Below are 21,453 nucleotides of genomic sequence, written 5' to 3' on the forward strand. Positions count from 1 at the left end.
ACATGTCTCTCCTGCAGTTGACTTTTTTCATTGAGGAACCCAAGTATTGCCCTAAAAATATAATATTATATAATCTCTGAAAATCTCTCTCCCCCTCTCATACTACTTACCCATATCGATGACGACCCACGTCACGGATGAGCCTTTCGGAGAGGTAGGCGCCAATGCGATCAAGCTTTTCAGGAGCTGAGAGGGCATAGAAGGTCAGCTTCTCCATGTTGGTCTTCACCAGGCCATCCTGTAAAAGACAGGTCATCCTCACCGTGGCCATGTGATGGCTAGAAGAGTTCAAGTCCAGAGGTAAGTGATCATTCAATTTAATCAATGTTTAACAGAGTGCCCATCATGTATGTGACAGGTAACATGTGGGTTTCGGGGATACAGAGATGATTAAAACATAGACCCCGCTCTTTAGGAGCTCACAACCTAGCCCAAAGTGTGCTAGCTATAAATAAAAATAGTAAGTGATAGAAATGTACATATATGTGTGTATGTGTATATGATATGGGTTTACACACTTATATGTATATGTTCATGAATGTACAGATATGTGTGTGAATGCGTGTGTATATGAATGGATGACAAGACTTCAATGAAAGCAACCCAGAATTAAAATGTTTTGGATCTCCAAAATCAAGAAGTGAACAGAAAGAAGGCAGCTCTATTCTATAGCTTTCAGGGAATAGTCCAGACGATGCTGGAAATGTGACCTCCCCAACCCCTGCCCATCAAGAAAAGGCCATTGATTTCTAGAGAGCAAGTCAAGTACATCAAACCTTGACATTTCTGAAACCACATGACCCACATTGCAGTCTGACAGTTGAGTGGCGGCTTGGAAACCAAGAAACCAGGTGTCTCGTGTGCCCACCTGACACCTGGCAGATACCCGAGGGAGCACACAGAAGACCATGAGCTCCAGAGCCAAAACCCAGAAAGGGAAATGCTCACACCTGATGTCAGGGAAATAGTACCCTCCAGAGAGTTAGTGGCTCCAGGAACTATCACTCAGAGAGAGACGAGTGAGCAAGATGCTCAGCAGCGGCCGGAAGCACCAAGACAAACTTCCGAACCCTCTGCAGATCTTGCCTTCAGAGGGGTCCGAAGATCCTCAGCTTTCAGGCTTCCAACTGCCTCTGGTCACTGACAGGGCTGTGGCTGTGGTTTCGGTGTGTCTGAATGACCTTGGGGGGCTCGCCTCTCCTTGTGGCAGCCCCTAGGGCCCTGGATCGGGTGGGACAGTGAGAGGCACACTGGTGGCAGGAGATGCGACCCACCTCGGGATCCTCAGGGAAGATGTTGTCCACCAGCCTTTTGTACCTGGGGCGCAGGGCACCGCAGCAGCCGCACACACCTGGAACAGCAACGAGAATGCCCTGTGAGCTAAGCCTCCTGGGGCCAGGCTGGGCGGCTTCTGAGAAACCAGATCCAGACTGGAAACAGAAGGGTCCCTCCGTTAGAGCACCAGGGCCTCGGTCCTTCCTGCTATTTCTCTACCCCTCCCCGACTCTTAGACATTGCTTTTCTTGTTTGGTGTCTTTCGCTTGGGGATCAGGCATAGGTGCCAGCAGATTAGAATTAGTTCAGGAAGCCAGGCCATTGAACACACATGTGTGCGCGCATTTGCGTGTGCATGCGCACGCAAGCACACACACACACACTCTGGGCCAAGACTATATAAAACTGCCTGCTGCAGCCCAAGACTCTTCCCCAGGTCCTCGGAGATCATCCAGCTGGGAAGGGCGGTTACTCCACCTACCCTACCCTCTAGCTTTCTGTCCACTTCTTCTCTACTCTGGTCCTCAATCTCCTTTACCATCCTCTCTCCTGGGGCCATTTCTATTATAGAATGTTATGTGAAACTATGATAAATTAACATTGCCATTAATTATTAACCTTTGAAAATGCATCTTTAATACAGCAAGACCACGGTGTTTGAAAGCCGTGGTTTTGAGAGCTGGAGGGTTTCCAGGGGCCACCTGGTCGGTGGTTCCCAACACCAGCCCTCTCCCACCACAGGAGATTCTCACCAGTCTGGGGCAAAACAAAAACCTAAGATAATGTGGGCTTCTCTGGTGGCTCAGTGGTAAAGATTCCTGCAATGCAGGAGCCGTAGGAGACTCGGGTTTGATTCCTGGGTCGGGAAGATCCGCTGAAAAAGGAAATGGCAACCCACTCTAGTATTCTTGCTTAGGAAATCCCATAGACAGAGAAGCCTGGTGGGCTGCAGTTCACGGGGTCACAAAGAGTTGGACACGACCGAAGTGACTGAGCGAAAGAATAATGTACGTTGTCAGAAAGCTGCAGACTGATGTGAGCTCCTTTGTGAGATAGTGTTAAGAAATCAGTGATAATAGAACAAACCTTGGGAAAATAAAAACTTGATTCTAGAGGTCCCACCATAAAAAGTTTTCAGTTAGAACCACTGCTCTTTTCCTCCCTTTCATCCTCGGCAGACACCTCCCTTGGCATATCCCAGCTGCACCCTCCAAGAACTGGGAAGGGGGGCAGTGACCCCTGAGGGAGTGGAGAGGATGGCAGGGAAGGGCCTGGGAAAGTCCACTCCCTTCCAAAATAATTGCCTTCTCACTCTACCAATTAACACTTTTTTTTTTTTTTGTACAAATGCTCTACTTGAAACGCAAAGGTGCCCTGGAAGAATCAAGCCTACAGGTCATTCAGAGAAGAATGAATTACTTTAGTGGGAATTACTTTAATCACACAAAGAGCCACAAAGAGCTTTACAGTGGAGAGAAAAGCTGTTGGGGGGTGGAGTGGGGGGACCTGGACTGGGAGGGGGTCGGGGTAGGCGGCACCACCAGGAGGAGGAAGGAACCGAGGCAATCTGGGCTCCCAGAGAGAGCCGGGTGTTAGGGGATGGGCATGTCCCTGGGGAAATGGGGCACTCCAAAGGCAGGATATCAGATTTCTGATATCAAAAGACCACCAGGGTCCCAGTGTGTCCCCTAGTCCCTCACCCACCCCAGGCACAAGGAGGATGGTAGAACCAGTCCACAGCTGCACACTGGCCTCTGGGTTCCATCTTTCTGGGCTGAACTGGCACTGATGTCACCTCATCTCCTCCCTGCCCACCTGGGAGAAGGTGTGAGGGCTCCAACTGGCTGGCATCCAGGGCTATCTCTTGTGATGGGGCAGCTCCCTGGGGGACCCTGACCCCGAGGCTCAGGATTGAAACCTGCCCTTGGGCCCTCTGCCCAGTGCGGCCATCAGTGCACTTCTAGGATGCCCCGGAGCATGGGCCCTGCGCGCTAAAACAGCAACATGGATGTTTGCATCTTCAAGGGAGTTAGAACTAGAGACAAGGAGAAATTAGGGCCCCCAAGCCCTCCAATGTCAGTCCCATTTTCAAACCTTTCTGAAGGACCCATGAGCTGGGACCTGCCCTGCACTGAGGCCAAGCTCACGGTTGTTAGAAACCCAGACTTGTCTGAGAAAGCACAAGCCTATTTTGGGTACTTAGGGTATAAATCTCCGTGCAGGGGTCCCTCTTCCAGCACAGAGGCCCCCAGAAGCCATAAGGCAGGGGGAACCCATCACATGGAGGCCCGGGCATTTCCCTCCTGTGGGGAGAGGTGAGAAAACTGTAGAACAGGAGAGGCAAGCAGGTGCCCAGTCAGCAGAGCTGCCCTGCTTCTGGGTGCTTCCAGACCTACAGGCTTCCTTGGTGGCTCAGACGGTAAACAATCTGCCTGTAGTGCAGGAGACTGGGGTTCAACCCCTGGGTTAGGAAGATCACCTGGAGAAGGAAATGGCAACCCAATCCAGTATTCTTGCCTGGAGAATCCCACGGACAGAGGCTACAGTCCATGGGATTGCAAAGAGCTGGACACGACTGAGCAACTAACTTGACTTACATCCTGTGATTCCTTCTTGTCCACTCTTTCATTCCAGCCTCCTCTTACTCCTGGAGGGCAGGGGCTAGTTGAGGCCAAGTGGGCAACAGCATAAGTTTCAAATCAAATCCTGGCACTGCCACTTCCCAGATGTGATGCTGCGCAAGGAGTGGCATTCTGTGGGTGCGGGTGTCCTGGTTTGGCGCTTGGGGCTGCTGTGAGGCCAAAGTGAGTTTATGCTGCAAAGCACTCAGGGCAGATCACCACCAGCCGCCCTTCCTTCCACATTCCCCAGCCCAGGGCGGCAGAGCCCTTCCCAGACTGCCAGCTGGTCCATGCTGGCTGGTACATCTTAGTGCAGCTTCCCCACCATTCACTTACTCAGTAATGGTGACCAAGGGAAAGGACAACTGGAGGCCTAAGAAGTGAGAGTCCCAGAACATTCCTGCAGAAGCCCTAACCTCACTGGCCTATGGGTTTGCAATGATAAATTGACCTGAACCTCCAGTCACTGCCAGCCGGCTTCTCAAAGTCAGCATTCCCAAACTTTCCTGCCTCAGCATCAGCTCCACAAACCTCAATGCAAATATGACATATTTCCAGCATACACAACAGACCAGAGTCAAATGCTGTTGAAAGATAAAGCAAGAGGCTCACTGGAGAGAGCCCACGGGACTGGCTGGCTGTTGGAGGGTCACCAGGAGGGCAGCTGTGGTGGGTAACTAACAAGCACTCTTCAGAAAAAGGGTCTGAGGACAAATAAATCTATGAAGCCATGCACACCAAATCCCTCATTTTAGATTCGCAGGCAAATAAGCTTACTAAAGCCTCTGAAAAGTCATAAGGCAAAGAAATCTATTTAAAATTTCAAAACAACATCTCCCCATTTTTCACTGTTATAAATAGCAACATGATGAATACTTTTAATATTCTTTTTTCAAGGCATATATATTGCCTACTCTGTGGGAGGGCTTCACAAGTGGCGCTAGTGGTAAAGAACCCGCCTGCCAATGCAGGAGATGCAAGGGACATGGGTTCGACCCCCTGTATCAGGAAGATCCCCTAGAGGAGGCCATGGCAACCCACTCCAGAATTCTTGTCTGGGAAATCCCATGGACATAGGAGCCTGGCAGGCTACAGCCCATAGGGTTGCAAAGAGTCGGACACAAGCGACTTAACATGTATGCACTAGATGGGAACACCGCTGTAAATAGAGTACATTGGAAACAGTGCTGGTTTTTTTTTTAGGTCTTGAATAGGATTTTATTTTAGAATATAAGAAATAATTAAAATAAGTGGATTATGTTTGAAACTTAACAAAATGAAAAGAGAAACAGAGTTAAAATATGAGAAGATGTTAAGGAAACAGAAAACAAATAGCAAAATAATCACAAAATACGACCTCATTATTTGAAAATACTCATAGGCAAACACCAAAAGATACACATTGCCAGTTATCAAAGAAAAAGAGATACACCAAATAATAAGTTTAGGAACAAAAATGGAACATACACGGGGAGAAAAGTGTTGAAAAAGGAACACCTTAATATCAGATGAAATGGACACTTTTTTAAAAGTGTAAAATTAGTGAAAATGGCCCAGTAGCATACTTGAATAGATCAAGACCAGAAAAGAAATCCAAATGGTATTATTGATCTGGCTCTGCAGGAGGCACCAAGGTGACTGTTGTCAGCTCTTCAAACAACAGGGGTTATTGGTGGCAATTTTGCTCCATAGAGTCACTATTAACAGAAACAGTGGAAATTTTGGAGTTTAAAAGGTTTTGAGTTCAAGTCCCAGTTCTGCCATTTGATCTTTGAGACTCAGTTTTCTCATTAATATAATAAGAGAAGATTTTCCCCTAAGGTACAATCCTATGATTGAAGTCCCAGACCATTTGCAATAGAATCTAGAAAGGGAAAAAACACCTTGAGCTCTGCTGGTTGGGAGAAGGCTTCTCAGGAGAGGACAGACAAGACGATGAGGGGTGGGAGTCACAGCGCAGTGGCTGCTTTACTTCTTATGTGTCAGTTCAGTTCAGTTGCTCAGTCATGTCTGACTCTTTGCGACCCCATGGACTTCAGCACGCCAGGCTTCCTCGTCCATCATCAACTCCCAGAGCTTGCTCAAACTCATGTCCATTGACTTGGGGATGCTATCCAACCATCTCATCCTCTGTCATCCCCTTCTCCTCTTGCCTTCAATCTTTCCCAGCATCAGGGTCTTTTCCAATGAGTCAGTTCTTTGCATCAGGTGGCCAAAGGATTGGAGCTTCAGCTTCAGCATCAATCTTTCCAATTAATATTTAGGACTGATTTCCTTCAGGATACTGGTTTGATCTCCTTGCAGTCCAAAGGACTCTCAAGAGTCTTTTCCAACACCATCGTTCAAAAGCATCAGTTCTTCGGTGCTCAGCTTTCTTTATGGTCAAACTCTCACATCCACACATGACTACTGGAAAAACCATAGCTTTGACTAGACGGACCTTTGTTGGCACACTAGATGGACCTATGTGTCAGACACAGTGCTGAAATATTTTACAAGCATCAACTCATTAAGCCTACAACCCCGTGGGGTAGGTATTGTTTTTATTCCTATTTTTACAGATGTGGAAGTTGAGGCACCAAAAGGTTAAGTTACCTGCCTAGAGCCTCATAGTTAATAAGTGGCAGGATTTGAAACCCCAAAATCTACCTCTAGAGACACTGATGTTCTTAGGTACTATTCTAGGGAAGGGATGCATTAGCTAGGGAGCTAGACCAGGCTTATACAGAAAGGCAAGGACCACTAAGGCAGTCCATCTTGAAGGAAACCAGAGTATGTCGTCGCAAATATGCCTCTTTGACATAAAAAACTGTCTTGAGCTGAAAGCAATTAAGTGGCAGCAAAAGGCAGAAAAAGCTCCCCCCTTTTTGCCTAAAGACAGGAAATAAATGTTTCTCTTACTTTAGCGACTAAACAACAACGACAAACTGGAGGCAGATTTTTAAGAAGTCACCAGAGAAATCTGCAAACAAACCTTGTTAAACTAACCCTTATCCAACAAAGGTCAGTCTAGTCAAGGCTATGGTTTTTCCAGTGGTCATGTATGGATGTGAGAGTTGGACTGTGAAGAAAGCTGAGCACTGAAGAATTGATGCTTTTGAACTGTGGCGTTGGAGAAGACTCTTGAGAGTCCCTTGGACTGCAAGGAGATCCAACCAGTCCATCCTGAAGGAGATCAGTCCTGGGTGTTCTTTGGAAGGAATGATGCTGAAGCTGAAACTCCAGTACTTTGGCCACCTCATGCGAAGAGTTGACTCATTGGAACAGATTCTGATGCTGGGAGGGATTGAGGGTAGGAGGAGAAGGGGACGACAGAGGATGAGATGGCTGGATGGCATCACTGATTCGATGTCTGAGTGAACTCCGGGAGTTGGTGATGGACAGGGAGGCCTGGCATTCTGTGATTCATGGGGTCCCAAAGAGTCGGACACGACTGAGCGATTGAACTGAACTGAACTGAACCCTTATCCTCCCAGTTATTTCTTCAGCCTTCACTACCCACAGGTCAGTTCTTCACAAATGCATTGTTTCTTTGCCTAAAAGGTATAAAATCTCTTTGCTCTGGTCACTTCTTCGGCTTTTCGTTCTCTTGAGAAGGCTTCCATGCACATGTGAGAATTCAATCACATTTGTCTGCATCTCTCCTGTTAATCTCTCTGTCAGCTTCATTTTCAGACCTAGCCGGGGATCCTAAGAGGGTCAAAGAAAACTTTTTCCTCCTCTACCACTGCAAACTGTAAAGAGCACACTCATCATCTGGGGATCTTATTAAAATGCAGATTCTGCTTCAGCAGACCAGGGCTGGGGCCTGAGGCTCTGCATTCCCACCAGGCTCCAGGTGATGCTGATGGCCCTGGTCCAGGGACCACACTTTGAGATTGCAAGGCACCAGAGCACAGCGGCTAAGAATTTGGGCTCGAGTCAGGCAGGCTCAAGTTGAAACCTCAGCTCTCCTAATTTCTTACTTGTTTGATCTTAAGTTACTTAACCTAAATCCAAGTTTCCTCATATGAAAAATGAAGATGATATGGTTCCTTCTTAGAGGAAAGTAAAAGAAAGTGAAAGTGAAGTCACTCAGTTATGTCCAACTCTTTGCGACCCCATGGACTGTAGCCTATCGGGCTCCTCCGTCCATGGGATTTTCCAGGCAAGAGTACTGGAGTGGGTTGCCATTTCCTTCTCCCGTCTTCTTAGAGGGCTGGAGATTAAATGATAGCATCTTCCTGGATTCTCTCTTTTTCTTTTTTTCCTCTAAATTTCTAGAAGGAAAAATACAGAAGACCAGATTGAGGCCAGACTGAGCACAGCCTTGAACAACAGGCTGAAGCGGTTAGATTTTGCCTGGATGAACCGTGAGCTCTAGGAACCTCGTGAATCGCCCCAGGTGAGGGGAAGATACCTGAACTGGGTGATATCAGAAGAATCAGCAAGACGTGAGGGTTTCTGTAGGAAAGAAGAAGAGGAAGGTATGAAGCATGACTGCGGGCTTTCTGTTCCAGCGACTGGAGACCACAACCCCCTTGACTGAAATGGAGGAGACGGAGGTGGCTGGGACTAGGGGAGCGGAGTCGACTAGTTCGGATCATCCCGTTAGTCGTGGGGAGCGCTGAGACTCATGGGAGAGACTAGGCTGAAGCTCTGAGCATCGCTGGCGCTCAGTGAGCACTGGTGCATCAGACAGAACCTGATTGCTCAGGGGAGGAGGAGCAGGATGGAGGAGCAGATCCCCAAGGATGGCTGCCTTGTCCACTTTCTCTGTCACTTTCTTCCTGTTTTCCCCACCCACTACTTTCCTATAAAGGCTTTCACCTTTCTTTTTCTCATTTCTCTGCCCGTTCCCCAAGGTCCTCCCGGCTAAGACATTTGGGGACTTCAAGCTGCTCACACTGACCCCAGAAATACTCCCTTATTAGCCCCCACTCCATCAAAATCCCTGTCTGATTATCTAATTCAAGAGATGCTGGTAGCTGATCAATAGTCTTCCAGAAGGTTTATGCATTTTTCTTCATATGCATTTATAAAGGCTTGAAGCCAAGTAAAACAATGTCTAATAGTTGAACTTTGAAAAAATTTAGGTAGTGGAGAGTATTTACATGAGGAAATCAGCATACAAGTGTCTGAAAACTGTTCTGCTATGTTGGGCTCTAAAGTTTGTTATTTAACGTTTTACATACCCAGTTTTAAGAAAAGTAAGAAGCAAAGTTAATAGCACTGTTTTGGCCAGGGGTTGGGGGTGAAGTAGTATAGAAAATGTTAACCACTTTTTGTTTGTTTTTAAGTAATCACAGTAACTTTCAAAAGAGGATGACCGTAGACAACAATGAAGCCATAGAGCTGACCGTATCCTAATTCAAGGAAAGAAACACAAGAAAGGATCATTGAGGGAAATAAACCCAAAGCTATTTACCAATTTAAATCTGCTCTACTTAGAAAGCAGATGATCAGTCATATAAGTAAAGAGATTTGGAATCTCAGCCAGAAGGCAGAAAACCCTGAGTGGCACCGAAAGCTTCCTGGGTAGGTAATCAAAGCAGCAGATAAAGGTCTCCTCTCTGATAAGGCAGAGTGTGAGGGCTTGGTCAGGAACCCCCGGCCTCTGCATGCCACAGCAGCCCAGGAGGTGACCGGAACCCACAGGCACCCCTCGAAAGCTTCCCACCAGTAGAAGGTCATTTCAAAGTAGCCACAACCAGGCCAAGGGAAAAGAAGCCCAAAGAACAGAAGATATTTAAAAGGAATTGAAAACAGTTCTTTGTTCCGAGAGATTGTGATACATTCTAGCATATTTCTTTAGTCCGGCCTCTAATGGTATTTATCCTTAATGTTCATACATAGAAGTATATGGAGTTCAACTCACAGCCAAGTGCCTATTAAAAGAACCTTTTAGATTCTGAGCCATTTTATTTCTAAGAGAGAAGCACTCTCTACTAGGGCCTTCTCCCCTTCTCTGGGGATCAGGTCTGGCAGATTAAACCATGGATGCCAAAAGTAAATTTAATAAGGATGCTTTTCTGTCACTAGGACTTGTCTTACCTAATATGTTTATACCTATTTTTTAAGAAAGAGAGGGAAACGTGATATGGCCAGTTTCACTAGTAAATATACAGCTGCTCTGGTTTTACTGAAAAATCAAATCAGTGAGATTAACAGAGTGTCTAATGACACTCAGTGGCTTCATTTCAGTGGCTTCCTCCAACTTTGCAAACTCTGAGAATCTTTAGACCTGCCCCAGTCATCTCCCTATAGTTCATCCTGCCCCAACCTCAGGAGCCTCCTTGCACACCATTTGGCTTCAGGACCCTTGACTTAATATTACCCACCAGGAGGGTTTCTCTGTGTTTCCTCCAGGCTCCCATGCTCATTTCCCTCAAGGGTTTGCCCCAGTGCCACCTAACTGGAGAATTTCCCCAACCACCATCCTCCTTTAATTTTTGATCTCTATTTCCTTTCGTAGCACTTTTAACAGATCAACATCCTTCGTCTGTGTCCACACTCTGTCTGCCCGCTTCGAAGGTAAGTTCCTGGAGAGCAGGAGACATGCTTATTTGACCCTGTGCATCCCGGAGCCTGAACAGGGTGTAACCTGTGGCAGGGAGGTGGGGGGCAATGGTCACACACGTCTGTTGAATAAAGGAAAGATTGTGTGATTGGGAGAAAAGCAATCATGGATTTCAAAGTCAGTAAGGGAAAGGAATGGTAATCTACTCCAGTGTTCTTGCCTGGGAAATCCAACGGACAGAGGAGCCCGGTGGGCTACGGTCCAGGGGGTTGCAAAGTCAGATTTGACTGAGCAACTAACACTTTCACTCACTTTAAGGGAATGACAGGGCATTTAACAAAAGGTCCCCGGGTGCTCACAAGACCTTGTCCTGGGAGGGCTAGGGGAATGTTTCTATTGAGAACCATTGGCTCCAGTTCCTGAATCCTGCCCAGCTTGTCTTCTGGGGTTGGCACCTGAGGCTCAGAGCCAGGCTCGCTGGGGCCAAACTCCCTCCAGGTGTGTGAGTGGGGGAAGGGGGTCTTTGGGTTCCATTGCTCTGCCCCTGCCTCCTGCTGGCCCTCTGCCTGCTAGCCCCAAACCCCCACAGCCCCGCTTGCTGGCTCCAGTCCAGCCTGCTATCAGAATCTCCTCCTGTCTCTGAGGAGGGGCCCGAGGAGATCCTCTGTGACTCTGGCGCACGGCCAGAGTAAGAAGCCCTGGCCCAGCTCTCTGCCTGACGGCATGCGACGGCAGATCTCATAGTTGCTGGCAGCGTCTGTGGAGTCTGACCTCTCACTGGCTGCAGCTGTGTGCTCACACCTCCCGCATGCTGTTGCCCTGGCCTCCTTTGCTCCGCTTGCCCGATCCTGTTTTTTTGACTCAACTGACCCCTTGATCAGAGCTTACTCACTACCTAGGGTGATGGGAGGCTTGAAACAAGCAAATGCTCTCAAAACACCAAGCACATCATGCTTCTAAACATCCAGGCCACTTCCCCTCCAATTCCCTATTTCTAACCCAGCATCGTCTGCCAGGCCCCCTGAGATATAATATTAGATTTTTTAGATTGATTCATCGCTGATCCAGCCTCTGTCATGCTGATCTTTAATACCTAAAAAATACCATGGTTTACCACCTCTGTGCAAAGCACTAGGCCAAACACTTTATAAATATTTTCATATATATAATACTCATAATAAAGCACTAAGGTATGTACTATTATTCTCATTTTATCAAAAAAGAAGCAGGATCAGAGAGGTCAGATGCCTGCTCAAAGTCACACAGCATGTGCTCTTCTGCAATGTGTATGTGTGTGTGCACTCAATCATGTCTGACTCTTTGCAAACCCATGGACTGTCCCATGGACCCCCACCAGGCTCCTCTGTCCATGGGATTTCTGAAGCAAGAATACTGCAGTGGGTTGCCATTTCCTTCTCCATTTATGCAGTAAGGGTCCCCTAATTTTTTTTCCCATCATGTTCCCTCAGAATAAATCCTCAACAGTTTCTCAGCTTCACCTTGCACTCTCCTTTGCCACAGCTGCCGTGCTAGGTCACCTTCTTGACACCTGATATCCAGTCCTTGTGAATGCCCCTGGGCCCATTTCCTTGCTTCCATTCATTCCCTGGGTAGTTTTGAGGTAAATCTTTGCTTGATTTAGTTTGCTGCACAGCCAAGCCGTGAACGTGGCTCACCATTCCATTACACGTCAATTCTGCCACTTAGCACTCAACAAGGGATGCCCTGGAAAGGTGGGGGTTGTTCTGCCTTCACGTCCTTCCTCTTGGCACAGCTCTTGTCCAGCAGCCAGAAGTCACGGCAGAGTCCAGCTGTGAGAAGGACAGGGTGGTCTGGGGAGCAGACTGAGGGGGCCATGCAACCATGCTGAGGCCCACAGCTGCGGAGGAGAGGATGTTCAGGTGATAGGGACCAGGCAAAAACTGGAGACGGTAAAGGAGCAGGGGAATCAGAGCCCCAAGAGTGTCCTGGGGGCCTAGAAGTCATCACACTGGGTGGGGTTGGGCGGCTGGCAGACCCCAGCTCCTGCTGAGTCCTCCTTAGAAGACCTTCATTAATAACACCCCCAACTCTAGGCTTTATTTCCCCTCTGCCAGCTAACTTCTGTACACCCCTTGTACCATATTATCTTTCTTTAGAAATTAAGTAATTAATTATTTTTGGCTGCTGGATCTTCGTTACTTAGCATGGATTTCTCTAGATATGGAAAGTGGGAGCTACTCTTCGTTGTGGTGTGCCAGCCTCTCACTGCGGTGGCTTCTCTTGCTGCAGAGCATGGGCTTTAGAGCAGGGCTCTGCAGCTGTGGCACATAGGATTTGTTGCTTCCCAGTATGCAGAATCTTCCCAGACCAGGAATCAAACCTGTGTCGCCTGCAATGGCAGGAGGATTGATTCTTAATCGCAGTGACACCAGGGAAGTCCAGTACCATGTTATACTACACAGTCTTCTACTTGCTTCCTGCTTGCTCAAGCTGTTTTTCAGTGAATCGTATTTTCTACCCCCCAGATAAACTGTAAATTCCTCAGGTCTCATTTCCTCCCAACCTCAGTACAGTATTTGGAGCCCAGCAGGACTTGAGGAAAGCTGGCATGACGCGTGATGCCTTTGATCAGCGTGAGATCCAGGGAAGTCACCTCCTCTCCTAGACCTTGGCTTCCTTTTTATAAACATCAATGCCATTATCCCCATTCACCAAGAAAAATGCCTTTTTGCTCAAAATAGTTCATATTTATTTTCTTAGCTTTACAATCCCCTTGTAAAGGCAAGGGCTGGACTTGCTCGTCCTTACCAAAGAAAACTGAATTCTTTTTAAACAATTTACAATAAAACTTAACCCACAGCTAATGGCACAGACACTCCTTTGAAATGAATTGGAGGAAACAGAACAAAGTTCAGACAGAAAGGGGCGTTAGATTCAAGTACCTCCCATGAGGACCAGGTCTTGTGTCCAGCTGATGTGAACTGAACTTTAGCACTTTGTACAGTATTCTTGCTGGGTGGGGTGGGGAAAAGGAAAAAGTTTGAAATAGATAGGTTCTGCCATCAAAGAACTTACTCTCTAGTTTGGGACATAAAACCCACCCACATTTAAAGTCAATGATATTTCACAATGAGACTAAGAAGCTCAAAAACTGAAGAAATCTCTGGGAGTTTGATGAGTCCAGGAAAGCTTCCTGGAAGAGGCAAGACCTGAGGCGGAGAGAGCTGGTAAGTACTGGTAAACCCATGAAAGGAAAAGTCAACAGGTCTTCAAAGGGAAAAACTTTAAGAAAATCATAAAGGTTCTCTTTTCTGTTTTCCCCTATTTCAGATTTTCAAATGAATACATGCTCATGCATATAAAAGTGTAAAATAGGAAAAAAATTAAAATGAATGCAAACATCACTTGTAATCGCACTGTTTGTAATTATTAACATTTTAATGTATTTGTTCTAGTTTCTGTGTTTATGCATATTTTGAAAATATGCACATAAAATTGGGCTCATGCAGTATAGCATTAAAACCTATGTTCTTATACTGTGCCTGTCATCTCACTAAATTTTTTCAGAACCTCATTTCAGAGGTTACTTATTATTCCATCTTTTGATCAGATCCTCATGGCTGTTTCCAATTTTTCATTATTCTGAATGATACAGTGATTTGCCTTCGATAATTAAAACCAGAAATTGTACAGGGAGAGCCTGATCTGTTTTTTTTGGTGATAAGGAACTCAAGTGGCGCCAGGTGTCTGAGAGGCCAGCAGTGCTGTGGAGGGGGCATCTCTAGGCACCAGGACCTGGTTATCTTGTCCAAGGATGATTCAGGATCGAAAGACCAAGAGGAGGTGCTGACGCAAACGTGTTTGGGGAATGAGGCAGAGTCCGAGTTTCCAGACAGATTTTATTGGAAGTGGAATTAAACAGCAGCTGAATTCTCCCTGGGGAGACAGTTTGGACCAGGCTGTGTCTGAATTCACCGACAACCAGTAGCAGTCAGTAGCCTGACTTTTTCAAACTCCATCACTTCCAATACGCTCACTGCTTTCCGGCCAATGTTGGCTAATCTGATTGCCATCTTAATTGAGAATGGGCATTTAAAAACAGAGAAATGTGTCCAGTTGGGCTTCTATTCTTTACGAAATGTAAGCTTCCCTGGGCTTGGGTATCACACTTTAAGCAAATAATAGATAAACAGAATGTTTTTCCATTCCTTGTCTCTTGGAAACACTAACAGCAGGAAAAAAGTATCCCAACTATTTTCAGGAACCAGGCAGCCTAATTTCCAACCCTAGTTTCAGCTCTCACAAGCTGTGCAAATTTAGGCAGGGTTTCAAGCTTTCTGTGCCTTGGGCTACTCATCTGCAAAATGGGAACAATAGAACCTACTTCATAGGTTTGTGGTGAAGCCTAGAAAAGGTGCTGGAGAAAGGATAGGCTACCTACTCCAGTATTCTTGGGCTTCCCTGGTGGCTCAGCTGGTAAAGAATCTGCCTTCAATGCAGGAGACCTGAGTTCTATCCCTGGGTTGGGAAGACCCCTGGAGAAAGAAATGGCTACCCACTCCAGTATTCTGGCCTGGTGAATTCCATAGACTCTATGGCCCACGGGGTCACAAAGAGTTGGACATGACTGAGCGACTTGCACTCACTCAACTCATTAGATAAGGTAACACAAGTGAAGTTATTAGAACTGTTCCTGGCGTATAATAAACATTAAAAAAATAGTAGCTGTTATCATCATCGATACCAATATGGTAGTTATTATTAAAATCTCTTCCCTAACTTAGGAGAGAGAAGGTGTGCTAAATTGCTTCAGTCATGTCCGACTCTTTATGACGCTATGGACTATAGCCCACCAGGGTCCTCTGTCCCTGGGATTCTCCAGGAAATAATACTAGAGTGGGTTGCCGTTTCCTACTCCAGGGGATCTTTCTGACCCAAGGATCGAACCCTGGTCTCCTGTGTCTCCTGCACTGGCAGGTGGGTTCTTTACCACTAGCGCCACCTACGTAGGAGAGAGAAGGCAGGATAGAATAAAAAGGAATTTTAGAGCAAGAACGGCCCTTAAAGCCTTTTGTTTTCATTTTATACTTGGAGTGCACAAACAGCTATTAAGAAATCTAAATCCAAATCCACATAGACAAACATGACCTCTGGGATGCCCAAGGACAAATCTCCGAGTAGAAGCACAACTGATTGGGGGTTATTCTGACCAACGGCAGCAGCTACCATGTTTTCAGATGGTCTGTGCCAGGCACCACCCTACGTGTCTCACCTGCATCCATGCATTTACTATTTACAAAAGTCTATGAGGTTGATACAAGTATCCTTGTTCTGTAGATGGCACCAAACCAAGGGTCTTTCAACCTGTTGGCTTGTAGAAAATAAAGCACCGAGTTGATAGGTAAAAACAGAAATGAAAATACAATCAACAGAGATGTGGACCAAATAATCAGGATCATTCTAATTAAGTGCTACACATCCGCAGAGTAGGATTGCTAAGAAACGGAATTGGAACATGTCAGAGCAGGCTAATTTTGACAAAACTAGCCTTTATAAGACAAAAAGAGGGCTTTCAATTGTGACAAAAAGAGGGCTTTCCATGAAGCAAGAGGGTAGAGAGAAAACACTAACAGTTCCTGAGTGCTTATTATATTATGTGCCTAACTTAAACACTTTCCAGTTTTTTTTTTTTTTTTTAAATCCCATGAAGTATTATCACTTTCTAGGGGAGAAAAAGCAGAGCTCAGAGAGGTTAATTAATTTGCCCAGGATCACTCAGGGAGCAATGAACAAGGCCAGGAACAGAACAAGGAAGGCCCTCTGATCTCAGAGCAATACAATTTGAAGTGAGAGTAAATATGTTAGGCAGGGATATGAAGAAAAAGTACTTGAGTAGAAAATGATAAAATTTATGTACAGCTGATGATGGGGGAAATCTGAGCCAGCTCTGTGGACGGTACCCACACCAATTTCCTGGAACTGATACGGAACTATCCTTGTGCAAGATGCTAACATTGGAGGAGGCTGTGTGGAAGGTACGGGGGCCCTTCCTGTACATTTCTTTGCAATTACTTAGGAATCTATATTTCAAAATAATAAATCTTTTTAAACTTATTTATGGCTGCGCTGGGTCTTTGCTGGGGTCTTTGTTGCCATGCTCTGGCTTTCTCTAGTTGCAGGGCGTGGGATTCTCACTGCGGCGGCTTCTCTTGTTGGGGAGCATCGGCTCTAGGGTGTGCGGGATTCAGCAGTTGTGGCCCGCGGACTCAGTTGCCCTGCAGCATGTGGGATCTTAGTTCTTGGATCAGGGACTGAACCCGTGCAGGGCAGATTCTTAACCACTGGACCACCAGGGAAGCCCTCAAAATAAGAAGTTTTTTTTTTTTAAAGCGTGGCATATAGGACTTCCCTGGTAGTACAGTGGGTAAGAATCCACCTGCCAATGCAGGGCACACCACTTTGATCCCTGGTCGGGGAAGATTCCACTTGCTGCAGAGCAGCTAAGCCCATTGCCACAACTACGGAGCCCGCCCACCGAGATCCTGTGTGCCACAAGAGAAGCCTGGGCACCACAATCAAGATAGCCCCTGGTCACTGCAACTACAGAAAGTCCGTCAAAAAAAAAAAAAAAGGTGGCATACAACAAAGGCAGAGTTCATCTCCTCTGAGTGGAGACAGTAACTAGCAGAGGAACTTGACCGAGGACTGATCTGCTCGTGGGGTGGGGAGCACGGTGTCACACCAGAACCTCTCCCACAAGTCCTTTGGGTAGCCAGCCAGCCCCACACTCAGTTGCCTACAACTGGAGGGAGAAATAAGGTTTGCCAACACACATACTGAGCACCTATCATGGGCCCCTGTTGCACCAAAGGCTTCCTGGAGATGTGAAGTGTTACCAAGACACAAGTCTGGCTTTTGGGGCTCTTACAGTCTAGTTGGAAAGAAAAGGCGCAGTCAATAAAATCTAAGCTGGCCTGGGTGTACTTTTCTTGAACTTTCTCAAGGAAAGTTTCACATGTTACGGCAGCGACTCAAAGGTAAGAGCACGCTCCCTAGGCTGGATTGGTTAAGGAAGACTTCTCAGGGGCAGTAGAATTTCAAGAGCCTTAAAGAAAGTTCTACAGTGGCTATAGTCCACAGGGTCACACAGAGTCAGGCATGACTGAAGTGACTTAGCACGGGACTATGAGCTGTGTGACCTCAGATAGGTCATCCAAGCTCTCTGCTGATTTCTTCCTCTGTGGGAGATGAGCAAGGCACCTAGCATGAGCTGGTGCACAGTGGAAAGTGGAAAGTGAAGTCGCTCGGTCGTGTCCCCATGGGCTGTAGCCTACCAGGCTCCTCCGTCCATGGGATTTTTCAGGCAAGAGTACTGGAATGGGTTGCCATTTCCTTCTCCAGGGGATCTTCCCGACCTAGGGATCGAACCTGGGTCTCCCACATTGCAGGCAGACGCTTTACCTGCTAAGCCACCAGGGAAGCCATCACACAGTAGGCACTCCATAGAGGTGAGCTCTCTGGTCCCTTCATCCTATTTCATAAGCATTTTTCCTGTTGCTGAATTGTCATCAGAACTATCATTGTTAGTGTGGCTCAGATTTCCAGGGAGAAGATCTATGACCATTTACTGAACTGTTTCCATATTATTTGACATTTACCTCATTTATATTTTCATGCTATTAAAAAATAAGGTTGACTATGACTGATTCATTGTTGATGTTTGGCAGAAACCAACACGATTCTGTAAAGCAAGTATCTTTCAATTAAAAAATAAATAAACTTAAAATTAAAAAAATAAAAATATAAGGTTGAAATGAGGGTGTGTACCTTACAGATTGTTTCACTTTCTGGATTATCTCCTAGGATAGATGTTCAGAATTCAAGTCAAGAGATATGGATATTTTTAAGACTTGAGACTTTGAACTGCCTCTTCAGGAACAGGAAATGGCCAAGACTAGGTCGAGAGGCGGTTTCAAGCAGAAGCCTCTCAAGTCCTTAGGATACAAGAAGCTCTGATTGCCCAGGTAAGGAATCCAGATTTGATCTTCTAGGTAAGGGGGAATTATTTGAAGGTTTGTTGAAAAGGAGGTGTAAGAGGATGAGATTAGTGTACTCTAGGAAGACCAATCAAGAGTAATATCATCACTGGAGTTTGAGTTTAGAGACAGCAGAAGAAGGAAGGCCATCAAGAGGAGCTGGAACCAAGACGTAGGGAAATACAGGTGGTGGGAAAAGAAAGAGCCAGATGATGCCAAATCTGGGACTTCCCTGGTGGTCCAGTGGCTAAGACTCTGTGCTCCCAATGCAGGGGGCCTGGGTTTGATCCTTGGTCAGGGAACTAGATCCTGCATGCCACAACTAAGACCCTGCTGCTGCTGCTAAGTCGCTTCAGTCGTGTCCGACTCTGTGCGACCGCATAGACGGCAGCCCACCAGGCTCCCCCATCCCTGGGATTCTCCAGGCAAGAACACTGGAGTGGGTTGCCATTTCCTTCTCCAGTGCATGAAAGTGAAAAGTGAAAGTGAAGTCACTCAGTCGTGTCTGACCCTCAGTGACCCCATGGACTGCAGCCTACCAGGCTCCTCCGTCCATGGGGTTTTCCAGGCAAGAGTACTGGAGTGGGGTGCCATTGCCTTCTCCGAACTAAGACCCAGGGCAGCCAAATAAATAATTTTTCTTTTAAAGGAGCTGGAATGAAGACATAGGGAAATATGGGTAGCGGCAAAAGAGAAAGGAAGAGCCAGATGGGCCAAACCTGAGTGAGAACAACCCACAGCCATGACTGACAGCACAAAGGTGGGGGGAAGGGTCCGGAGCTTGGAATTAATGATAGAAATGGGGATGTCTCACCCTCCAGCGGTGGCTTCCTGCCCACACTGGTCTTGGAAATGGGCTTAGAAACTCTTCCTGCTACTGTGGAATGACAATGTCAGTAATATCACATCACCACAGTGACATGCGAGGTTGGGGACCGGCCATGAGAAAAGGTAGATTAGGGCCAGAACACCACCCAGTAAAATCAATGCACCGAAAGCCGATTACAAATCTGGAAGGCAAACAACAGAGAGAAGCCTGTAGCATTGCACTCTGTTTTCTGATGTCTATTAATCATAGGCGTGCACTACCACCATGATGTTTGCAAATGAAGGAACCCAGTGTAACTTAGCCAGCTGGCTGCAACGCATTTGAATAAATAATTTAAGTGCAAACCTTACTGGCATACTTTGGAAGACCAGGTGACAGCATGGAAAAATGCCTAGAGTGGAGTGATGGATGAGAAAGGTATATATGCACAAAACTATATCCACAGTATGGTCCAAGCTATGAAAATTAAGGGCTTCCCTGATAGCTCAGCTGGTAAAGAATCCACCCGCAATGCAGGAGACCTGGGTTCGATCCCTGGGTTGGGAAGATCCCCTGGAGATGGGAAAGGCTGCCCACTCCAGTATTCTGGCCTGGAGAATTCCATGCACTGTATGGTCCATGGGGTTGCAAAGAGTCGGACATGACTGAGAGACTCACTTTCATATACTTCATATACTTTCACATGAAAATTATGATTAAATTAGGACAGGGGATTTGGAGAAAAGAAAAACAGCTTGACCTGCTGGTGTATCAAACCACAGGGAATTTTCTCCTTGATTTTCATTTCCATGAACACTGTTTGGATATTTGCAATTCCCTCTTGCCTCAATTTTGCTTGTCTGTAAGCTTGGAGAAGGAAATGGCAACCCACTCCAGTATTGCTGCCTGGGAAATCCCATGGACAGAGGAGCCTGGCAGGCTACAGTCCGTGGGGTCACAAAGTCGGACACGACTGAGCAACTGACAACAACAGAGCCTGGTGAGCAGGGTCTGCTTTCTCTGAGCCTCTGCTCCCTTTTCTGGGCTCACTTCACTCCTCTCTCCTTTTCCAGCTCTTTGCTGCAGAGGGAACCACGCCCACTCCTGGCTGTGATGGGGCATTTCTAATTTAAAGGATGCTATGGGCTGCTCACCCTTTTCCTCCTCCATTTTTCATTTCAGCTCAGCCATCACTAACCCCTCCAGGGTTGAATTACTACTGGGAGAGGAAAAACTTGCTGTGGAATCTTTAATAACTTTTATTTCAGCACACTTTGAAAAGGGGAGTGGGGCGGGGGGAAGTATGGCCTGAGATAAACTGTGACCGCCACAATGCGCGACGGCTTCTCTCCTCACTTTAATGTCACTGACTCCCAGCCATCCCTAGGGCCTGGGCCTCCTTTCCCTCAATTAGAAAGTGACTCTGGTACAGATCAGACAATGAGTCTTTGTTTTACTCATTGCTCAACACCCAGTATCAAATGCTAGCAAATACACAGATCTTTAAACCGAGTTATCTTATCAATATATTTGTGTCCCAAGATGGGTCTAGAGAACACGGTTCAGGAAATCTAACTGAATACGAGGCACTCAACATTCCAGATTGTCCAAGTCTGCACTGAACTCAGCTTGTAGATGGATGCTGTCTGTGCCTGTCATCCTCAAACTGTTATTAACATCTCAGTATTTTCAGAGCTCATCACAGCCTGTTTGATAAAATCTAGGTTTCAGCTTCTCAGCATGGGGAGTGAAAACAAAGATCAGAGTAGAACACAGCTGCCAGCTTCCTACAAAAAAGTAATAATAATAACAAAGGCTCCCCAACACTGTCTCAGATACGGGGGCTGGTAGGTCACATCAGCTCTGACCCTGTACGGCAGCCCAGGAGAAGCAGTGCTAGGAGGTTCACAGAGGGAATATCAGCACTTTTCCTCTCCTTGGCTCAGAAATCCCATTCTTAGTACTGGCACCTGCTCATATGTACAAGGAAGCAGATATGAATGAATTGGTGGCTTTGTTTGGAATAACCTAAATGTACCTCAATAGGGAAATGACCAAATAGACCAGGGAGCAACGGACACTGTGCGGCAGTTGAGATGAATAAAGCAGAGCTGACAGCGCCACTCTGATAGCTCTCCCTGATGCCATGTGTGCGAAATCCTCACTGGCCAAACCCTCAGTGGTGCATGTGTAAATATGTCCGTGAAATACGCTGTGAATGCACAAAGAAAG

At 46.5% G+C, this 21,453-nt stretch overlaps 1 protein-coding gene across 2 annotated transcripts in view; it reads right to left on the reverse strand.

Moving 5' to 3' along the window:
• Positions 1 to 21,453, reverse strand: part of EFR3B (EFR3 homolog B) — a 96,260-nt gene that overhangs the window by 52,500 nt on the left and 22,307 nt on the right. For both annotated transcript variants that reach the window (XM_018055556.1, XM_018055555.1), the window contains exons 2-3: positions 1,275 to 1,351; positions 111 to 238 (exon numbers count right to left, since the gene is read on the reverse strand). In XM_018055556.1, the coding sequence (XP_017911045.1) occupies positions 111 to 238; positions 1,275 to 1,351 (205 nt within the window). The remainder of the gene's footprint in view (positions 1 to 110; positions 239 to 1,274; positions 1,352 to 21,453) is intronic.

The sequence above is a fragment of the Capra hircus genome, chromosome 11 (genome assembly GCF_001704415.2).
Source record: "Capra hircus breed San Clemente chromosome 11, ASM170441v1, whole genome shotgun sequence".
Lineage (NCBI taxonomy): Eukaryota > Metazoa > Chordata > Mammalia > Artiodactyla > Bovidae > Capra > Capra hircus.